The sequence below is a fragment of the Barbus barbus genome (genome assembly GCF_936440315.1).
Source record: "Barbus barbus genome assembly, chromosome: 44".
Lineage (NCBI taxonomy): Eukaryota > Metazoa > Chordata > Actinopteri > Cypriniformes > Cyprinidae > Barbus > Barbus barbus.
Window position 1 is genome coordinate 20,339,375 of NC_136722.1, and position 23,772 is coordinate 20,363,146.

At 36.6% G+C, this 23,772-nt stretch overlaps 1 protein-coding gene across 2 annotated transcripts; it reads right to left on the bottom strand.

The window, feature by feature from the left end:
* Nucleotides 1–5,196: 5,196 nt before the first annotated feature.
* On the bottom strand, nt 5,197–23,772 carry LOC306863619 (polypyrimidine tract-binding protein 2-like). 2 transcript variants are annotated; one of them, XM_079407068.1, is made up of 14 exons: nt 23,648–23,772; nt 22,530–22,557; nt 18,993–19,062; nt 18,313–18,497; nt 18,027–18,167; nt 16,029–16,151; nt 15,771–15,881; nt 15,431–15,641; nt 14,339–14,454; nt 11,161–11,194; nt 9,950–10,042; nt 9,213–9,429; nt 9,051–9,128; nt 5,197–8,958 (listed from the first exon to the last, which is right to left on the bottom strand). In XM_079407068.1, the coding sequence occupies exons 1-14, from the start codon at nt 23,653–23,655 to the stop codon at nt 8,829–8,831; spliced, it is 1,545 nt and encodes a 514-aa protein (XP_079263194.1). In that variant the 5' UTR covers nt 23,656–23,772; the 3' UTR covers nt 5,197–8,828. The 2 variants fall into 2 exon arrangements, with proteins under 2 accessions (XP_079263194.1, XP_079263195.1); XM_079407069.1 differs by having other exon boundaries at nt 7,197–8,958; nt 15,443–15,641.

Consider the following 23,772-nt stretch of genomic DNA (forward strand, 5'->3'; position numbering starts at 1 on the left):
CGTTAATGCATGAAATAACTGTCAATACTTCAATACTTTTACATAATACATTTTTCCATGCCAGTTATGTGAAATATGAGTTGTATTTGAAGGCGTATTTTGAATGGAGTTTCCATTAAGCCAGTAATACCATGATATTCTGATGTATCCCATTGTACACTTTGATTACTCCATTCACATGCAATAGTACCATATTTAAAAAAAAATACAATGCTATTATGTCCAAAAATGATGATATCCATGTTAAAGTTTGAAGTTAATACTTTATTGCAAGGGAAGGATTGTTCAAGAGATCAACTTCTGTTTATATGTTGCTGTCAAATACAGGGTGAATAAAATACGAATCAGTGACCCCAATATTCCAGACCACATTATGCATTATCTAACAGCCGTAATTTTGAAGCAACATAAAAACAAACTCTTGCGCTCCTGCCAAGAGCAAACAGACGGCATGATGCGCTGTCTGCATATTTAGCACTAAAAGCTTTACTCATATATGCTAATGTGCTGTAACTGTAATCTGACTATTGTCTGTCTCAGACATTTTAGCAGCACTTCTGTTTTCTGCTTCCGGGACTAAAGTCAAACAGATGAGAAAGAGAATTCACAGCTTTGTGACGGCACCCTATTGACCCGTGGTAAATTGAGGTGCTGCAGTTTTCTCTGCAGAGAAAACTTAAGGTTGCATGATTTGATGTTTTTGGTGGCCTCTCATTATAAAAATATGCAGAGGTTTTCCCCGGCCCTGCTGCATGATTAAACTACAGCACACAGAGATGGTAAAGATACAGGAGCTTTTACACTAACCTCTGGAGGGGATTTGAGCATGAATTAGTTTTGTTAAGACTACATTTACAGAACTACTTATGTGAATTGCCTCTTTAAAAAAGAACAAAGAGGCTGTTGAATTACGCCACACAAACAGAAGTTTGTTCCTGTTACAAATTGGCATCAGCTAATTAACACTGAGGGCTCGGTGGGAGGGAGAAACTTTAAATCAAACTGTTATACTACTAACTTACTGTATTAATGGCAAATGATAATTCACTAAATACAACTTTTAATAGGATTTTCTTTTTTACATTATTGACTGATATTTTCCCTCAATTCTTAATGTTACTAATGTAAATAATATAATGTAAGAATATATATATTTTGTTGACAGTAATATTTGTAAAAAAAAAAAATTAAAATATTACTAATGTATTATAAGAGTGTATTAATGATATTAATAGCACGTAAAAATATATCTACATTATTTTATTGGCAGTATTTTTTTCTCTGTAAATGTAAAATATTACTAATATATTATAACTGTGTATTAATGGCAAATTATATATATATATATATATACACACATACATACACTCACTGGCCACTTTATTAGGTACACCTTGCTAGTGCCGGGTTGGACCCCCTTAATTCTTCATGGCATAGATTCAACAAGGTGTTGGAAACATTCCTCAGAGACTTTGGTGCATATTGATATGATAGCATCACGCAGTTGCTGCAGATTTGTCGGCTGCACATCCATGATGCGAATCTCCCGTTCCACCACATCCCAAAGGTGCTCTATTGGATTTATTGGATATATTATACATAATGAAAAATAAAAATCATAATTATCCTAAAAATAGCCCTAATTTTTATATGCAAAATATTAAATGTTCTCTTTTTTGCCTTTAATTAATAGTTGTTTTAGAACTTTAAAAAGTTAATATCCTTTTAAGTCAACATAAAACAGCATTCACAGCACATTTTAATGACATTTCCGTGTGAAACTGGATATTTAGTGAGAAACAAAAACAATTTAGCAATCAGGGTTAAATTGTAAAAAGCAGATGTTGCATAATATCACAGAGCACGATATTACAAAGGCAGCTTTTTCTCGCCTTTAATAAAAATGCCAAGTGTTTCTTCTATGCTACTCCGAAACCAAACCTGACTAGAATTTTCTGAGAGCCTATTTCCCGTTGCCTTTCGCCCTCATCCTTCACGTCCCTCGCGACAACATGAATCTGCTAACACCTTAGGTGGATATCATGTCTGCCGGGAGTCCTCAGTGTAAGCTATAACTATCAATGTCAAAGAACCATCACAAGCTGAAGAGAGACCTAAAATATTAGCTCAACCCTTGATATGACCATGATTCCAGAAAAGAGCAGAAATCCACCGGGTGAAAAATAACAGTCCGCAATAATCTTCACAATAGATCTCATAGCTCAGTTTACAATCCTAATTGAAATAATTAAAATAAATCACATACAAAATCATCCTCCCTTTAGAATCTTCGCATAAAGTGTGTGGGGAGGGGGAAATAGCTAGTTTAATATCATAAATTACCTTTTTATACAGCAATCTTGCAGAGTTTGCTATAATGTCTTTGTGATTTGGTGAACCTGGCGCGAGCGGGAGGATGGCGGAGGGGTTGAGGGAAGAAAATGAAGATATCACAGCAAAGGGTTTCCTATTCAATGTGCATCTCCCTGTAATTAAGAGATTATTTAGACATGCACGCTCCTGTCGTTCTCTCCCTGAGCATCTCATTAGTGCTCTGACCTCTCCACCTGCTTCCTCTCTGACCACGGGAAAGGAAGGAGATGGAGGAAGATAGCGATATGGGGCGTGAGGAGGGGGAGACGAACCCGGCGACTGAGGCCTTCTCCAAACATTAGCATGCGTGCCGTCACTGCCCTTCTCGAGACCCCGCTGTGGCACGGAAACATCCTCTATATGTATAGACATTAGCCGATGCACCGGCGCTTAGCACGAGGGCAGAGCGTGTCTGCTCGAAAACGGGAGGAAAAACGATAAGAGTGTCTGTGACTTAAGTGGGGATCTAATTTCAGGCTTAAGGGGAGTGATTACAAGATTTCCACCTTTTGCAGTGGAAATACACGCATTAATTCAGACACTTCATGTCCTGCAGATAGAAGCTGGAGATGACGATCAAAACTGTCTCAGAGGACAGAGATGAGCTTTACTCAGTCTACACTGTTCATTAAGGTGTGACGAATTCATGAACTGACCTAATTTTTGTGCAAACAGTTTATGAAGTCATTGAAGTCGACAGTTTACGAATGTTTGTTGGTGCAACAAATGTAAAATTTAAGCACAGAATACAAAAATTTCATTTCTGTTGCATTAAATGTGCCAATTTACATAAAATACTGGTGCACTTTTTTTCTGCATTGAATACAGCATAACATGCAACATTTTAAATAATGGATGTTTGTTGGTGCATTGTCGAATGTGACAATTTTATTTTTGTTGCATTAAATGCACCAGTTAATAATGTTTGTTGGTGCATTGAATGTAACAAATAAAATATTTTGTGTTGCATTGAAAATGACCATTTGTTGCACTGAATTCTGCAATTTATGTAAGAATGTTTAATACATTTAATTGCAACAATGTATATATTTTAATGTTGTTGAATTGTCAATTTAATTTCTGTTTAACTGAATAAAACTATTTAACTTAAGAATGTTTGTTAGTATATTGAATGGAACAATTAATATTTTGAATATATTTTTCATATTTATAAATGTCACTGTTGAAAAAAAAAAAAAACTGTTGAATGCTCCAATTTGCATAATGTTTATTGATGCATTGAATGCAACAAGTTGAAACAAATGTATGGATATTATTGTTCTGTTGAATACAATTTACACCATTTTTGTCACATTAATTTACATACAAATATTTTGTCACACAGAATGCAACAATTGAATATGGCCATTTGTTTGTTTCTTTTATTCTTATTTTATTGGCACTGAATGTGACCAATTACAAAATGTTTGTTGGTGCATTAAATGGAACAATAAATATATTTATATTTTTGTTGCATTAAATGTTCAAGTTTAAGAAAGAATGTTTGTTGTTGCATTGAATGCAACATTGACCGCAAATATCTGGGTATTATTGTTCCCCTGAATACAATTTACACAATTTTTGACATTAAATATAATTCATGTAATAAAATTGTATTGCACGGAATGCAACAGTTGAATGCAAATTTTATTATTATTTTGCACTGAATGCAAAAAATTGCTAAATGTTTGTTGGTGCATTAAATTGAACAATGAATATATTCATATTTTTGTTGCATGAAAATGTATTTTTATTCAATTAAATGTGGCAATTTAATTAAGAGGGTTGATGCATTGAATGTTTTTGGTGCAATTCATATTTTTGTCACATCTAATATGCATAAGAATATTTTTAGTTACATGGAATGCAACAGTTCAAGTGAATACTAAATTGTTGTTGCATTGATTGTGAACATTTACATGATGTTTTTGTAAACAATATTGAATAGAAGAATTGAATACATCGATTTGTGTTAGAATGGAAAATCACTGTTACAAACAGTTAAAACAGAAGTTCATTCTGCTTGTGAAAGAGGCCCACTGAAACTAATTATCGAGTACCTGAAAACAGAGTATATCCAGTGTTCCTGGAAAGCAAATCTTGCATGTGTACAAAAACCTGTCTCCAGGCAAATGCAAAACAAACAGAAGCTAAACCGATGTAATTTTCCAGATACAGACAGCTACTTTCAAACCCACGTGATTGGAGATGGCACATGACAATCCCACAGTCCCACTGGGCCGACTGAGCTCCCATCTTGAAGTAACCATAGCATAAAAAGACAAGCATGCCTGCTGAAGAGAGAAAAAACGCCACATACAATCTAAATCGATACTGTCATTATCAGAGGACCCAAGCTGAATTAGATGTCACACCACCAGGGGCAACAGGGTTGACACACGCTTAGATTATGAGAGCAGGTGATGTATTGAGATGGTCTGGGCCTTTAACAGAGCAGACTTGCCAGACTGCAGCGATTATAGATTAGCAGTTAGACTCATACAGATGATCAAGCAGTGAACTTAGTAAATGGAATACAATATCACAACAGCAGGCGTTCGACTGTATCGCCATTAAAAGGAAGGCAAACTGAGCTCTGCTGCAGCTATGACGAGAACCACAATACATTTACACCACATTAAAAATGACTGTCAATCAGTTAAATCAAGAGAAGCTTGAAATAAGTTGGAATGGTGTTAACTTTTTAAATGGATGAAAAAAGGAACCTTTTTAAAGGAAAATATTTGTTAATGAAGTGTTTTTTGACTATCAATGACAAGACTAGACAAAAACGTTCATCTTTACTATAATTTAATTTTTTATGCAATCTTTTTTTATTCATTTGCGTGTAACAATTTTCTAAACTCTTTAGTCAAAAATGGCATCTTAATATCTACAGCTCTTTCCAGGAACGGTATTTTGGGATATAGTATATCTAACAATGTTTCGAGAATACACACTTTTTGTAACAAAACGCTAAAATGTACAATGAAAAACTAAAGTATAAAGAATTTGCAATGTTGTATTCACAACATTGCTCGTAACAACTTGTACTCATTATAATCATATTTCAGGAGCTTGGGGTTTAAATTTAAAAGATATTTTCATCAAAACAAAAACTTAAAAATAACTTGAGTAATATTTCTTAAAGGGATAGCTCACCCAAAAATGAATTCTGCCATTAATTACTCACCCTCATGTCTTTCCAAAGCATCGAAGACTGACACGGAAGAGAAGGAATTGAATAAAGTCGTTATTTTTGTTTTCTTTGCGCACAAAAAGTATTCTCATAGTGCTGTTAAACCACTGATGTCACATGGACTATTTTAATGATGCCCTTACTACTTTCTGGGCCTTGAACATTTCAGTTGCATTGCTGTCTATGCACGGTCAAGCTCTCGGATTTCATCAAAAATATCTTAATTTGTTCCAAAGACGAACGAAGGTCTACCGAGTGAGGGTGAGTAATTGACAGAATTTTCACTCTTGGCGTTAATGGTCAAATAATCAAGAAATGGCATCTGATATTATCTATAGTTCGCTATTACAGGAAGTGGAAGTTGAGTACACAATTGTGGGATATAGCATCTCTCAGTGTATTTGATGCATTTTACTCTATACAGAAAATCAGCAGAAATAGTCAACATCTTTTATGAAATACTTTGGTTGTGTATAGAATTTGTTTTCACCATCTGTGTTTAGCACTGAAAAGAACCTAGAAAAACTTGGCTCGTAAAACGGTAAACAAGAGCAAAAATGGTAACTGACACATAGCTTTGTATTACATTAAGACATTAGGTGTAAATCTCCTCACCAATGGTCCTATTCCAAGCATGAAGGGTTTATATGGAAAACAAAAGGCCAGGAGAGAAGAACAGCTCCCGCCCCCTGTGTCAGCGTAATGGCGGGTGGATACAGATGTCTGGAGCACATGATTCACGCTCCAGACGAGGTATTGATTTGGTCTGGGTCCCTGCTCTGATTTATTGTGTCATTTTTGTTTATAAAGGTAGATCGAGAACACGAGTGTTTCGATTTAAGTGTGCAAAATAAAAGCAGCGTGGAGCAACGCAGCCGTCTGGCCTGTGATGAATTGCAGCATCCGGAACCCAACTTTGAAGCAGGCTAGAGGATTGTCTTCATCAGACAAGGCAAGACAGGACGTCCATCACAGTGCAACCATCCAACACAGAGACTCAATAACGGCACAGAGCGAGAAAGCGGTGAAATGAAGGAATGCTGAAGGGGGAGTTTGACAACCTTTGTTTTAGGCAAAGAAAAAAAACTTTGTGACTAGTGGTTTAAGCCTCACAGCCAACTTGAAAGACACAAAATATTCATTGAAAATATACGTTCACATTTAGGTTTTAAGTTTTGTTTTCAAATCTGGTCTTTTGCATCAGCATGATGCCAAGAAACACTCTTATGCAACTGCTAATGTAGAAAAGGGTTTGTTGTGGAACGAGAGAGGGAAATTTTGCCTCTGCTTATGTCCATTATGACATCTCACCCAGAGGTTTCATAATGATGCACGATAAAGCATAAGCAATGGAGCGTTACTGTGTTTTTACTCATGCATTTGTGTACATGCTGTGTCTGCAATCTTTAAATTGTTCATTAGTTAGCTATTCACTATATAGCAAACATCATATATTCACTACCTGAGGAAATGCCCAAAATACCACCTTCAGTAAAATGTCAAACCACATACGTATGTGGCTCAGATTTCATGCACATGTTTGAAATGACAACAGAAAAATAATCTTCAAAAAATTATTTTGAAGACAAAGAAAAGATCTTTTCAATGCTTGGTCAAACACTTAGTATCACAAAAGAAGAACTTAATTATAAAAACAATAGTCTCAGAGCATATTCAAAAACAAAAAGATTACCGAACATTCAGAAATAAATGAAGGTCATGGATTGTTTTAAAATACATGCAAAATTCAGCCTAATTTAAAAGAAAAAAGGGAAATGCTGAGAAATTCACTGCAAGGATCAATGTTTTTAGGAGTGGAAGGGCTGAAGCACATGAACGTGATACAGAATTAAGTGAACTTAACTAAAAGGATCAAGTAAAAGGCAAAGCAATTTCATATCCAGGAAGGATGGATGGGTCACAAGCGAAAGGATTTACAGAGAGGGAAATGGTATTTTTAACACTTTTCTTGCCAAACGAATCCAAATAAATTTTTGGCCAAATCAGTTTTGCCAAAATTATTGACACTTTAAACTTTCTGAAATTTTTTCCCACCCTGAAAGAGAACAGAATGTCAGAGCCATTAAAAGAGGAAACGTGGAGGGAGGGAAGAAAAAGAGAGAGAGAGAGAGAGAGAGAGAGAGAGAGAGAGAGAGCGAGCGAGCGAGCAAATACAGAACTACACAAGTGTTTAAGCATGCTACAGATAAAAGCAGAAAACAGGAAAGAGAAATCAAAACACACAACCAAGTTAAATCTTCCCACTTTCGTTAGAAAAATTATTTTAATTGTGCCACATCCAAAACTATGCCGAATCATACATTTCTACAGGGTTAAAAAACAATAAAACAAATATACACAATCTTTTGTTCCTCTAATAAATCGTAGTGTGGATTGCCAATCAATATTTATTTTTTCAGCTCTTCTCATAAGCCTGTCCATGAGTCTCTTTTCTTCTGAAAAAGTGAACAAAAATGCTCAATCTTGGAGTAAATTAAGACTTTAGGCACATAAACTTTGGTCCCTTCTACTGTCGCTGTCTTTCAAAAAACACAGAAAGAAGTGATTTCCAATCCATGCAATACTAGGAATAAAGATGCACCAGTTGGTACATGCAGAGAAAAGTATGTCATAATAGCCTTCCACTTAAAATAAAGACAATGCACATAGATGAAACAAAAGCTAGGGGAAGCTTCAAACAACATAAGGTTTTGCAGGATTGGTGGGCTAAGAATGGGCCTAACATCTCAGTGACGATCACTAGAGAATCACAGTTTTATTTACAATTCTTGTCACAGACATTAAGAACTGAAGAAACAAACCACAAAAAAATAAAAAGGAAACCGTCTAAGAGGCTTTTACACATTATACAGATCAGACACAAAAGGGGAAAAAAAATATATTTTTGTTTTAACAAAATTCTCAGATGACTGCCTGGGTTTGAGAATATGAAGTATGAAAAGATTTCTGTAAGTTTTGTAAGGCACATTCTTTTCTGTTTATTATAAGAGGTTCAGACTTTACACCACAACACCTTTCCACCACTGAAGAGGTTATGCGTCAGAGCGTTGACAAGAGGGAAACGGGGTAAAAAAAAATGTCTTTGAAAACAGTCATGATATTTCCTTCTTTCAACAACTTCTTGTGGAATGAAACTTGGAAAAAAGAAATTCTCAAAATTGTGGTCCCCAGTGTATGTAAACAGTCAACAGTTAACGCTAGAAAAGCAGTTGGGAGCAAGACCTCTCGGGTTGCTTTAGATGGTTGATTTGGAGAAGGAGACCTTCAGGTGGTGGTTATTACCCATGTTGTAATTGTGGAGGTCAATGAGGCATTGAATAGCTTCCTCGATGGTTGTCATCTGAATTAGGGCCATTTTATGATCTCTGCAGAGAAAAAGGCCGGGAAAATGTGTCACACGGATGAAAGAAAAGGCAAAAGCGTGATTTGATGAGGATCTGAATGGGGACAGACTTACTGAAAAAACTTGAAAGCTTTCACAGTGCCACCGGAGTTGGAGAACAGGACTCTGAGGTCTTCTTCAGTTATGTCTTGCCTTCAAAACATGACAGAAAAATGACTTAGCTCCCCGACGACTGACACAAAGATTGACAAGAGCCGAATAGAGCTTTTTACTCACGGGATGTTTGACAGATGCAGCGTGGCAGAAGGAGGGAAAATGTTCTGGAAGTTCTTGGAGCCGGGCTTTTTGAAACGATGCAGTGGTGAGTTTGTGAAGTCTTTTGTGAGACCCTGGTCGTCTAAACCATCCCTTGGTAACTGAACGGTTTGGTGCTTCGACATCGTAACGCGAATGATCTTTGAATACATCTTCTGACCGTTTAGATGGCTCATCGCTGAGGCACATCCAAACAAACAAAGAGAAATGAGATGAGAGGTCTCTTATGCTCATGAAGGCTGCATTTTTTATATATTTTTTTTATAAAAAACAGTAATATAGTGAAATATTATTAAACAAATGTTTTCTATTTGAATGTTTTAAAATGTAATTTATTCTTGTGATGGCAAAGCTGAATTTTCAGCAGCCATTACTCATTCAGAAATCATTCTAATATGCTGATGTGGTGCACAAGAAAGATTTCTTATTATTATTAATGAAAACAGTTTATTTCTAAGGAGATCATGATAATTTGATGATTAAATCTAAATCTTTTCTAACATTCTAAATGTCTTTACTGTTGTTTTTAATCTATTTCATGCATTCTTGTTGAATAAAATATTATTTATAATGTTTTTTTTTTTAAATCATCTAACACCAAAGTGTATTTTGCAACTCAATTGAATTTGACTGGCATGTAAACTTCGCCATGACAATAACGGCTGTGCTGTTAAGGATGTTTCAGTATGCAGTCTTACCAAGCTGAGCCTGGTTCATATCAGCCATCTGTATCAGTGCGCTGTCTTTCTTATTAAAAAGAATCTTCACACGCTGCACATCCCCATAAACCCCTGCGAACAGAGAAGCCAGCAGCCGGAGAGGAAACGAGAGAGGGAGGAAAGAGTAAGGAGTGAGACTCAGAGAGTGGAAAGATAGACCGATAGACTCACAGAACGTTCATCGAAATGGAGAAAACTAATCACAACCTGACAAGAAGACTCGGATATATACACCCTCAAATTCAAAATGAATTAAGAACTAAGGAGGAACATAAATACTGTGCAAACTAAACCAAAGATCACATGCACTGAAACAAATTAAATACTTCAAAAGCCTGAAAAAAAAGCTAAAGACTTTTACTCTAAAAGCCAATTAATGGTAATGCTTTAAAGTCAACATGCAATGGCATTCACAATCCATTTTATTTCCGTAATGTTATGTACTTTTAAGAACATTCAACAGGAGAAAATATGTAGGGCTGGATCTAACTTTATCCATTTGGAATTGATTAATAAAAAGCTAGAACAGAGCCTGATTGTGAGTTTGCAGTTGATTAAAAGTTCTACACCATAACCAGCACCCAATTTTGAGGCAAAAAATAAATGTATAAAGTTCACTGCTATTAAGAAATTAAAGTGCCATTATATTAAACATTTTTATATTAACTAGCACCAAGTGCCTGCATTAATTATTTGTAACATTTTAGAAAAGTAACCAACAATTACTAAACAACTAGTTCATTACTGGCCACCAAAAATAAGTCAATAGATCAAACCAATAATTGGTTTTAAAATTATATTTTTAACAAATAGCTAAAAATCAAATTACAGATAAACAAACAGTGGAAGCCACAAAAAAATTATTTCAAAAGATTTAAGTTGGATTAATTGAAATGTTTATTGCCAATAAAACCAGTTCAATTCTTTGTTGACTGCAAAATAAAGTCTAAAAGCAAAAATAAAAATCATTCAATTTTTTTAGTTGGATATGGGTTCAAAATATATCAATACTCTGGCACAGGGCATAAAAGAAAATTATAGGCCCAAATTTAAAAGGAGCATTTAATAATGAATTCAATTATGTAGATTTTCATTTCATGTTGACTTTAAATAAAAGAAATAAAGCACATGAATAATAATAAGAATAACAGAAACAAAACAAAATAAAGGTAGAGCTAACAAGAACATACCGAAGAGAGTAAACAGACTGTGGGGCGTAACCATCTTTAGAAGGAGAGAGGAGCAAGCGGACAGAGAGAAGAGTCGAGGAAGAGCGGAGATGAACAGATCATCCATAACGGAGGGTGGTTTCCCGCAGAATGGTGAAGTGGTCATGGATCATGGTTCAGGGCGGTTAATTGGGGGGTCCCAAGTTTTGTTCAAGCAAAAACAAAGAAACAAAAAAACATGAACAACGAGGTGTGGTCAAGGCGTGGCAAAAAAGAAGGGATAAAAAAAAAGATGTGAGAGGACATACAAAAAGAGAGAAAGACAGGATGAAAGAGACAAAATCAAAATGTAGAAAAGAGGGAAGCAAATGCAGAATATAAATGAGGGGGGACAAAAAATATAATACAGGTCAGTACACAGGAAATGCAGGAGTTTGGTCAGAGAATGGCTGCTTTATGCATTTCTACATTGTATAAGCAAATAATTGTGCCAAATGTAGTTACCCAGGGTAAGGATACATTCATACTAAAAAATAAAGAGGAGCATCGGATAATGATAATAATGATCTGAACAACGGCACAGTTATGAAGTTTTTAAGAGGCATGCAGGAGATTGAAGACCAGGAAAAGCTGAAAGCGTCACAGTTTCAAGCATTTGATTCACAGAGTTGTACCCGGTTCTTTGTGATTGCCATGCTTGTGTAGACATGAAACCACCTTTTAAAGTTATGGTGTGGACAAACAAAGTCACAATTGACCCCAAATCAATACGTGAGGACTGACATTTAAATAACATTGAAAATATGTAGATTTTATCAGATGAGCAAAGGGGTAAGTGCCACGTCCATGGTTCATTAGCTTTCAAAGAGTGAGAGTTAGACAGTTTATACAAAAAGAGAGAATGATTCGCTCTATGGAAGTTATAACGTAGACGACCAGAAAGTTGCTAAACCAGAACTAATGGGTTCAGATAATACAATCAATGACAGTTTGTTGTTATTATAATAAACAAGTGGGTTTAAGAAAGACATGAGACAGTAAATATCTGGGTCATATTTCACCTCAAAATAAAAATGTGAAGTTAGATTTTAAAAAAAAGTAAATTAAGCATATAATGACATCTAATAGTTGGCTTTGGACCCAACTATTTTTTTTCACAATTTATACTATTTGCATTAAATATATTACCAACAAATACCATGATGGAAACTTACAATTACATTTAAACGACATACAATAAAATACATGAGTAATAAAATAAAATAAAAATAATTTAATAGTTAGGCTTTTTAAAAATGAAAAATTATTTTATAAAAAAAAAATCTATTTTAAATGGTTTTAAAAATTGTCATTAATTCAAAACATAAGCTTTATATTTTGAGGTTGAAATATGACCATTTTGAGTATTTAATTTAAAATGCCCCTATTTTGCCTTTTGGAATATTACCTTTCATGCAGTGTCATCTCAGAAAATGCAGGTGCATCTCAGAAAATTTGAATATGGTGAAAAAGTTCATTTTTTCTTGTAACCTATTTCAAAAAGTTAAACTTTCATATATTTTAGATTAATTTGGTGAAAAAGTTCATTTTTTCTTGTAACCCATTTCAAAAAGTTAAACTTTCATATATTTTAGATTCATTACATGTAAAGTAAAACACTTCAAATGTTTATTTTAATTTTGATGATTAGAGCTTAAAGCTCATGAAAGTCAAAAATCGGTATCTTAAAATATTAGAATATTTCCCAAGATCAATCAAAAAAAGGATTTGCAAAACAGAAAAAAAAAGTTCTTTAAAGTATGTTCATTTATGCACTCAATACTTGGTCGGGCTCCTTTAGCACAAACTCCAGCATTAGTGAGGAATAGCATGGAAGCGATCAGCCTGGGGCTCTGCTGAGGCACTATTGAGCCTTCAGCTCGTCTGTATTGTTGGATCGACTGTTTCTCATATTTCTCTTGAAAATATCCCATAGATTCCATATGGAGTTCAGGTCAGGCATGTTGGCTGGCCAATCAAGCACAGTAATATCATGGTCAGCAAACCACTTGGAAGTGGTTCTGGCACTGTGGGCAGGTGCTAAAGTCCTGCTGGAAAAGCAAATCAGCATCTCCATAAAGCTTGTCAGCAGATGGAAGCATAAAGTACTCTAAAATCTCCTGGTAGATGGCTGCATTAACTTTAGACTTGACAAAACACAATGGACCAACACCAGCAGACGTCACGGCACCCCAAATCATCACTGACTGTGGAAACTTCACACTGGACTTCAAGCAGCTTGGATTCTGTGCCTCCCCAGTCTTCCTCCAGACACCAGAACTTGATTTCCAAATGAGATGCAAAATTTACTTTTATATGAAAAGAGGACTTTGGACCACTGAGCAACAGTCCAGTTCTTTTTCTCCACAGCCCAGATAAGATGCTTCTGACGTTGTCTCTGTTTCAGAAGTGGCTTGGTAGCCCTTTTCCTGAAGATGTCTGAGCGTGGTGACTCTTGATGCACTGACTCCAGCTTCAGTTCACTCCTTGTGAAGCTCTCACAAGTGTTTGAATCGGCTTTGCTTCACAGTATTGTAAGCTCTAATCATCAAAATTAAAACAAAAAAACTTTTGAAGTGTTTTACTTTACATGTAATAAAATACCATAAAAAAGAGTCGGCTCACAATCGCCTAAATGAGTTGTTAGGAATTCGAATCTTATTCCGTTACGACTGTACGTCACGAAGTAACACATTTGCATAATGTCCGCCCATGGGCTGTCATTCGCTCTGTACGTGGTAGACCAATCACAAAGGACTGTGCCATCTGACCAATCACAGCACTTACGGAAAGGAGGGGTTTAGAGAGACTGATTCTTTGAACTGCTTCGCACGAGTCGTTTAGGAATCATTTAGAAATTAGGTCAAATTAAAGCTATTTTTTGAGAAAACGTAAGTGTTTTTTTTACCTTGGATGCATGTAAACCGGTTTTAGGAGACTCATAAAACAATATTAGCAAACTTAATGGCATAATAGGGGCACTTTAAAGTTTTTGTGCAACAAAGAGTGAGTGACAATGCAAAATGAGGCTACAGCACTGAAAATAAATCTCATTGAGGAAGTGGCATTTTCTAGGAGTCTAAACATATAACATGGCATGACATGACAAACAGAAATATGTAAATGTGAAGGAGAGGTTGAGACGTAATAGTACACTGACCTCTTCATTTAGATTGCTAACGAGCAGCACTCCGCTGGCCCCTGAGTGCCCGGATAAAGCGACTCTTCCTGCTGCAGCAGCGGCAGCAGCAGCCGCGCTCAACGGGCTCAGAGTACCTGAAATCACACAGGGAGGTGTAAATGGGCATTCTAGTCCGGAAATTACATAAATTATATTACATGCGTGAATATACATAAACAGAGCTGCAAAATTTGTAGGGTGATGCTGTATATTTAATAGGTAACCATTCGGCCAACTTTAACTGTAGCGAAAAGTTAAAGAAAGTGGACTAGTCATCATCTCTAGTCTGTTTTAGACGTGACAGCCAATAAAAGCTGAATTACACACAGGTAAAACATATTAGTTCTTCATCCTGATGTGAGAGGGACCAGGTTAAGACCATGTGGGGCTTTAAAACCTAATCATTTTAAGCCTAATATCAATAAAATACCTGCCTGATTACGTGGCAGGGGAAATGTCAAATTGCATTTTAAATTAAGAGGCCTTATGAGTAGATCTCTGAGAAAAGGTCAGTCAAGGCACTCAGAGACACAGAACTACGTGACATTTTACAGTAGTTAAGAGCACATTCCAATTATTTTCAGTCTTTCTATTTTCATTTTCACACCATTCAGACAGACGGAGTTAAATCAATGACGCTGATTAAAATACTGTCCCCATTCAGCGGCCCTCAGAATCAATCCCGTTATGAACAAATGATGGTTTTGGCTTACAAACGAACTGACAACCAATGGCCATCAGATAAAAAAAATGAATGTCTTTGTCTGTTGCATCACATCTTGCTGTTTTTTAAGCATCTCATGCCATGAGCATCACATTTTTAAGACATTGTGTGAAACTACAAAAGTTGCTCTAATAAAATCATTTTCAAGACATCTTGTTTTTAATATGGCTCTGGAACGAAAGTCACTGCTAAGAGTGTTCATGCAAATTTTATTTAGTTTCCTTTCATACGTTTGGTGTTCCACAGAGTCATACAGGTTTGGAATGAGGTTGCATTAGGGCATGTGAATGAAGACAACAAACACTGAATGACACACTAAAATAGATAGTAAAAAAAGAGGCAAGTACCTGGGATCTTACCGAGCAGGGAACTCGTATCTTTACCCAGGGCAGCAACAACAGAGGGGTCTAGAGCAGGCTGCCCATCTCCAGCAGGAAGCTCCGGCCTAGTGTAGTCCCTGCTCTTATCGTTATTGTATTTTACATTAAGGTTGACAAGTTTTGAGTAGTCTATGCGAAGGGTACAACAGGCATTGTATATGTTCTGACCATCTAGAGCCTAGAACAAAAGAGAAAAAGATAGAAAAAAAAAGAACAAGGCGAGAGAGACAGAAAGAAAGAATGTGTTGTCTTGGTAGGGCACTAAAAACGTGCTTTTCACATGAACTTCCGCTGAGAGCAAACCCACCACTTTAGCTTGCTGTGCACTGGTTGGATCGTTGTACTGCAACAGGGCCTGAAACTGATTGTTCTTGGTGAATGTGATGATTTTCATGACGGTGCCAAACTTTGAGAAGATCTATTGACAGAGAAAGCAGAGCATTGATGGGAGCTATCAACAGAGGGGAGAAGACATTACAAAAAACAGAATTAACACACACAGCATCAATTTGTCACCAATGTAAACTGTCAATAAAAGGCTGATCCAAACTGTGGCATACCCTACCTGCTGCAGCACATCCAGGGTGACAGGGTAAAACATGTTATCAATGATTATCCTCAGCACTGGACTGGAGGGCGTACCGCCACCATCGCTAGAGTTGGACCCTGATGTGAGAGTCCCACCTGACTGGAGATCAGTTACAAGCACTATGTTAAACATAAACAATGGGAAAAGTTTGGTCCTCGCAGCAGCTCATTCTAGCCAAAAAACTCATTTAAACAGGAAGAAACCATCTAAATTAAATGTAAAGCGACCAACAACATTTTCTCCCTAATTGATCAAAGAATCCTTAAAATTTATTAAAAGGTTTTCCAAAAAAAAATTCTACATTGAAAATGAGAACCAAATCAGCATATCAGAATGATTGCTGAAGGATCATTACTGAAGACTGAAGTGATGTAAAATTCAGCTTTGCAATCACAGGAATTCAACTGCAACTTAAAATATATTCAAATAGAAAATTTGTAATAATATTTCACATTTTGCATTTCTTATCAAATAAATGCAGTCTTGGTTAGGGCTGGGTATCGAGTTCGATACTTTTTAGGCACCGACCGAATTGCCTCGATACCACCGAGTATTGAAAAACGTCTTGTCGTTCGGTACCAAATTTCGATACCTAAGGGGTTAATCTCATTAACGTCAGTGAGCCAATAAGCCTGCAGCACTAGGTGTGTTTGACTAGAAGCGACACGGTGCTGATTGATCAGTGTTTGTCATCCGCGAGAGCAATTAGAAAGCGTACGGAGCAGTCTGCTCTCTATATCGCGCAGTTTCGCTTACTTGACACAGACTGAAGCTCGCGTGACATTTCAGCGTCTGCCGTCTCACTAAATGAGGACATAAACACATGAACAACAGCTCTAGAACTGCTCTGAGAGTCACTTCATGAGCATTTTACCATTTGATTTGAGTAAAATTTGCGTCATATACACACAGAACTGTAAAGGTATTCCCGGAAACCCGTCAAAATAAAAGTTCGGATTAACTTGGAAGACACTGCGGAAGAAATAAATGAATATTGTTCAGCAGAGTGTACATACTGCTACTACTAGGCTACTATTAAAATTATTAAAACTCTTATTTTTTTAATTAATGATCACACAACATTTCTTCCATATTTTAATTTTAATAGTAAAATTTTGTTTGCCAAAATAAATAAAGTTTTATTTTCAATAATTTAAAAGAAAAATGAAATTAATGTGTTATGCCTTCATTTGAAAACCAGATACAGAACAGAATTTCTGAGGAAAAAGAAAGCATTTCATAAGGCTGTTTTAAGAATTAATTTGAATAAACTAAGTAGTTTTTATGCATTCAAATAATTAGACATACTACAACATAGAAATGTAATAACAATAAAACATATTGTGAAAGAAAATAAAACATCCACTTATGAAAGTGGATAAAGATTTTAAATTAAATAAGTCTTTAACAACCTAGAATAAATGAATAGAAATGATGATTCTGTCTGAGCTATGCGTTTTAAAACGAGCACGCACTAGTGTAAACTGAAAACTATTTGAGCTTTATTAAAATAATTTGTACTGATTTATTGTGTTGGCTATATTTTGTTCCTTTGTGCAGTGGCTCAGGAGATGAGTCTTTGAGTCTGTATACATGTCAACAAGCTGAAAAAAATTGCTGTTTTCATAAAATTGGTATCGAAAAAAGTATCGTTCAGGAACCGGTATCGAACTCAAGGTATCGGTATCGAACATTTTTGAACGATACCCGGCCCTAGTCTTGGTGAGCATAACATTCTTTGAAAAACAAAAAAAATCTTATAGACCATAAACTTTTGAACAGTAGTGTAAATTTAAAAGGCCATGCAACAGTTTCCATGCACACTATAAATAGCAAAAAAATATGTATTGACTGTTTTGCCCAAAGCAAAATCTCACTGGTCCGAAATCTGGTCAGCATAGCTGGATTTTAAAGTTCTGATTGGCTGTCCCTTGAAGTATTTCTATTTTCTGAAAAAGTCAGGCAATTTGTTACCTGGTTTGAATTGTCGGTCTTGAGTTCTTTGTGATTGGAGTACTGTATGTAGACCGGCACACTACGGACATGAGGCGTCACAGCCGAATAATAATTGACCATTGTCATGGCAGCTTCCTCTGTGCTGAGCTCCAGAAACGCCTAAGACAAAAATGATTTCAGTGACGAGGTAAGATGGACTCAATGAACTCAAAACTGTTAGTCAGACCAGAAATAGCAAGTCTCTTTTAACACTCACTAACTCTGACAAAAGTGAAATTGAAAACATTTCAGCTTGCCCACGCACCTGGTTTTTGCCTTTCAGTGTGAGGATATTGGTGACCTTTCCAAACGGAAGCCCCAGAGCAATGATCTCTGTTTCCGAGACATCATTGGGTAACTTTCTAATGTGAAGAACACGGGATGGTAGGGCATCGCCGACTCTGTCTTCAACTCGAAGTTTTTTGCTGTCACTGCCGTTGGATGTCGTATCTGCCAAAAGTGGACAGAAAGAGACATTATATACAGGGAATAAAGACATTTCTAGAGGAAAAATGCTAAATCATACGGACAAAAGATGCTGATTTAATTACTCAGGTAGGACTGAAAGTGTCTAAACTGTTCTTTAGGTTTCTCTTCTATTACATTTCACACTACATTTCCAATCAAGATCCTTAATAGATAGAACCCAAGAAACAAAAGCTTCCCTTAATCGCGTAAAGTCTTTCCTCTACTGAATGGGATATTGAAATCTATTGTTGCAGAAGCTGTAATAAGATGCAGAGCGCACATAATCACAATTCCGGTCACATGCTTTTAAGCGTGGGTGCCCACCTACAGGAGAGCATAAGGTTATTCCCAGATAGAATCTTCTCAGATCAGATATCACACTGAAACATCTGTTATAATTTGATTATTTTAATGCTCTTCACGGTCGAGAAAACTGAATATTTTTGAATGGGGGGAGGAGAGGGCAGGAACACTTACCGCTTATACTGCTCAGCCCAGAACTGGGGCTGTTATACATGCTGCCGGACAGCAGCTCATCTGATCCTCTCTGCGGAGACACACAAAGAGAAAAAAATAAAATCCCGCCCTCCAATAAAGATGCTCTCCTTTCACAATCCCCTCAACCAAAGAATGAAATACAGCTCTCTGCGGACAGCTTAAGGAATCAAGGCACATAAAACACATGTCCACACGCTTCTACCTTTCTGCCTTATTTTTCTAGATTGTTGCTTTAATCTTATTGAGTCTAAGATGTCAGACGCTGTCATCTCATCCTGAGCTGCCCACGTTCCCGAAGGGCCCCGGCACGATCAGGCCGCCGCTTGAAGTGCAGCTAAAAGTGACGGATGGGACGGCAGGCAAATGGCAAACCGGCGCAAACCAAACTTCCTAATAGGATCATCTCAGGTTTGTGCCTTCCAAAAATTCCACCAAATTGTTCTTTATGGACGCTGCTTTTACGGCGCCAATAAACCCGCCGCCGCTGCTGCCTTCTGGGCATCGACACTACAAACAATCAAGGGAATGGTGAAGTTTCACATCGAAACGACCGAAAGCAGAAGAATGCATTAAGAGATGGCAAGGTCTTAACAGACAAGCCTCAGCATCAAAACTGATTAGAACGGAAGAAACAAAAAAAAGCAGGACTTTAAAGCAATAAAATCAAATGCTTCTTTTTCCACCTGCTTTCCCAGAAAGACCAGCTAACATTGTTTTCCGGGGAAGAAAATTCTGTTGTTGGCAAACAAACCGAGTTAAAAGGCCTGTGTTCAGAAAGCATCTCTGGAAAAGAACAAGTTCTTCTCTAACTATCTTGGACATAAACTGCCCCCATTCAATTACTACCAGCCTAATTTTATGAAAAGCGGAGATGGAGACCTGTAACAGGCCTGTATCTAATATATAAGGGACAATTCTACATTTCTGCACAACACTTTTCTTTCAACGACAAAGAATCAGCCACATAATATCCAATAATGCACTTAAATGGCTTGGCAATTCTTTGTCCATTCAAAAACAAATTACGTTTGCATCACCCTAGGCTTCTTTGTCTTTTTTCGTGTGGCTTTGACGCCACGCTATACGCAAATGCGTTTAAAAAAATAGAAGATGGGAAATAAATGCTAAACGCTGTAAAGACAAATTATGTTCCTGACAGCAACACCAAAAAAACAAATATTGTATTTTTGAATGAGGCGACAGTAAAATTGGCGAAGACATATTCTACCCTATAGGGCCTAGCTTACAAGTCCGACAGGACAGCAACAATTAAAGACAAAAGTGGATAAATCATAAGACTAACATATAAACAATGTCTGACTCCAGCTAACATCATCCCTCTGACTTTCAGTGACCCAAATTCATAAAGGTCAGTATTAATAATAATCTACCACCAAAAAAATATTTTGAGGGAATGGTGAATATCTGAAATGAAGAGCATTGCTTGTAGATCCCATTCTGGCTGTTAATGGCAACTATGCAATGTTTGCATGAACCAAGAATAAGAAAGAGTGAGATGTGTAGGTCTGAGATAACCACAATTACTGTTCATTTTTAATTCCAATCAGACATTGGCAATTTTTTTCTTTTTTTTAATTTTAGTGACATACGGCCAAGTATGGTGACCCATACTCAGAATTCGTGCTCTGCATTTAATCCATCTATAGTGCACACACACAGCAGTGAACAAACACACACCGTGAACACACACCCGGAGCAGTGAGCAGCCATTTATGCTGCGGCGCCCGGGGAGCAGTTGGGGGTTCGGTGCCTTGCTCAAGGGCACCTCAGTCGTGGTATTGAGGGTGGAGAGAGCGCTGGACATTCACTCCCCCCACCTACAATCCCTGCCGGCCTGAGACTCGAACCTGCAACCTTTGGATTACGAGTCTGACTCTCTAACCATTAGGCCACGACTTCCCCTTGCCATATTAAGCAAATATGGCAAGAAATGCACATAAGTGTGAAAGCTAAAAATTCACTTAAAAAGAACAGTGTTTAGTCAAAATAGAGATTTTGTGTTACAATATAAACTATTCAAAAGTTTGGGGTCAGAATATTTTTTCGTTCTTTTTTAAAGATACTTTAAAAATGTTTAAAGAAAGTTAAATAAACTTTATTCAGCAAGGATGTGTTAAATGAATAAAATTGATAGTAAAGACTTCTATTATTAAATATTAAGCAGCACAACAGTTTCAACACTAATAATAAATCCGCATATTAGAATGATTTCTGAAGGATCATGGGACACTGAAGACTGGAGTAATGATGCTGAAAATTCAGCTTTGATCACAGGAATAAATACTATTTTAAAGTATAGGTATTAAAATAGGAAACCAACATTAGAAATTGCAATAATATTTCACTATATCACTGTTTTTTCTGTATTTTTGAAATGAGTACTGCCTTGATGAGCAAGAGACTCAAAGTCAAAGACTCAAAAACAAGGTCAATTATTTATCAGGTTTATAATTTAGCCCTAACATAATATATTATCAAAACAAACTATTTAAACTGATAGAATAGGATAGGATAGAATAGAATAGAAACTGAAGCAAAACTTAAGCTGAGATCTGTAATTTAAATATAAAAACCGTGAACATATGAATTCTTCTATAGCTGTCTAAACATCATTATGAAGTACAGTTTGTACAATACTCTTGTGTGTGACTGTACATGTTTGAGTTTTGTTATCGTTCTTTGCCCATCCTCCGTTATTTCCAGCACTTAATCAAGCCACTCTTCTTTAATACATGAGGACGTTTTATTTCACATGTCAGTGCGTTTGTGTTGGCTCTCGTGTTGAGCGCACCGCAACCATTGAAGTATTCAGTTTCTACAGCCACTCATTTAGTGCATATCGTTCTCTTTCTATGAAACCGGTTCTAACTCTATCGTGACATCAGCTCTATAGCTGTTTGCCCAAGCATAGCTATTCTTTCCCTTTTACTGCGGCATTCAATCAAATGGCTTCCCAACTCATTTTTGTGTGCGCGAGGCACATTATTTCCTCTGCGCGGGTCCGTGCGCGCTCAGCTTAGAGGGAACATTGCGTGGGAGCCCTGTATTTTAAGGTAGCCCGTCGGGCAGGGCAGTGATACATTTTGGTAGCCCGACTGGAAAGCACAATAGCCCCAGGACGTCGGGGTAGCGATTTTGCAAGCCCTGGCAATTAATCACATGCCAATTTTGTAATCGAGACAGCTATTTCAGAGTAACTATAAAGAAAAATTAAAAATACCCTAGTTTACCATGTAACAGCGGTATCTATGAGGTCAAATTTCTGTTGTGGTTTACACTTGTTCTCACCACTGCAACAGGCAGCCATCTATTAAAAAACTAAATTACGATCATATTCATAGTTATGCATGATGTACTGTGCTGCCTTTGTCAGGTTGCTATGGCACTGCAAAATCCTCCATGAGATTACTTTAGTAACCACCTATCCATCCATCCATCCATCCATCCATCATCCAGACTACATACTGCACAAAGGATACTGAAAACAGTATTTACCTTTACACCAACTGCGACGTCACCAATACTGTTGAAAACACAAAGTGAGATTTGATCAGACAGATACTAAACACCAGCAATTTATATGCAAAAAAAGGGAGGGCTAGAAATCCTTTAATCTGAATCTTTTCAAATCCCCTCCATTATTTAATGACAACAAATTAAGCTGATGAACATTTCAGTATTTCATCACTTTATCCCACTCTTCCTCTAGTAGCCCAGAAATGCACCTATAAATGCTGTCTAGGTAGGCTGCTCACTAGGCTTCAGGGCTGTGAAGTTCATAAAGGATATTCTGATGTCTAGCAAAATTAATTTTGAGGTTAAAATACTGTATGAAGTTCACTAGTTTACGAGACAAAGATGTTCAAAAATGACAACTAGTTAGGCCGATCACTAGGTTTTGGCATTATGATGTTCAAAAATGCAATTTAGGCAGCCAGGACTATAATGTCCAGAATGCTATCTAGGTAACAACCAGTTCAATAGGTTTTGACACACAACCCTAGAGTACAGATTCATTGGGGCTAGTTGGTTAACCATATCTTGTATTAACAATCAACTATCATTTAGACATTTTTCAGCTTTAAATGCAACTCAACACATTTTTACAACCACTGAGAGGTGTTTTATTTGATACATTTTATGATGGTATAAAAGCTAACGTGAGGCTAACAAAAGAAACATATAATTACAACCTAAATGTGGTCCACTTGGGAATTGAATCAAATTCTAGCACATTACTATATTAATTACAAATCAAAGTAGTTAAAATACTTGCTTAATTAAACTACTGTTTAATTTTACGTGCACAGCGTGAGCAAACAAACAGCTAACGTAAACAGTGAGGCTAACCTGCTAACGCATGCTTGCTGTTTTTGGACTTATGTTTGTTATGTTTACTAATCTGAGTTCTTGCCCTTTTATATCTTGGCATTTAATACAAGACAATACAATACAACCGTTACAATAAGATTATGAAACAACAGTTGTTCAAGTGTTACAGCGCTAGCGTGCTAGCAGCGTTAGCATTCCAGTAAGTGTGAATAAACTCTTCTAATTCACGTTTAAATGATTGTTTTATATACATATAAATGAAGAGCGCTCTTGTTGCTCACCCGTCCATTTCTGGTGATCTGTGTAAAAATAAACCCGCTGAAGAGTTAGTGTGTGTGTGTTATTCCTCCTCACTGGCTTTAGCAGGGAAACACACACACACACTTCTGACAAAATGGAGGCGGAA

Bases quoted from the DNA above. Each gene is read 5' to 3' on its own strand.
- LOC306863619 (XM_079407068.1), bottom strand. The intron at 15,882-16,028 runs GTAGGGTATGCC...CTCTGTCAATAG, and splicing joins CCCTGGATGTGCTGCAGCAG to ATCTTCTCAAAGTTTGGCAC. The intron at 11,195-14,338 runs GTCAGTGTACTA...CTCCTTCTAAAG, and splicing joins TTAGCAATCTAAATGAAGAG to ATGGTTACGCCCCACAGTCT.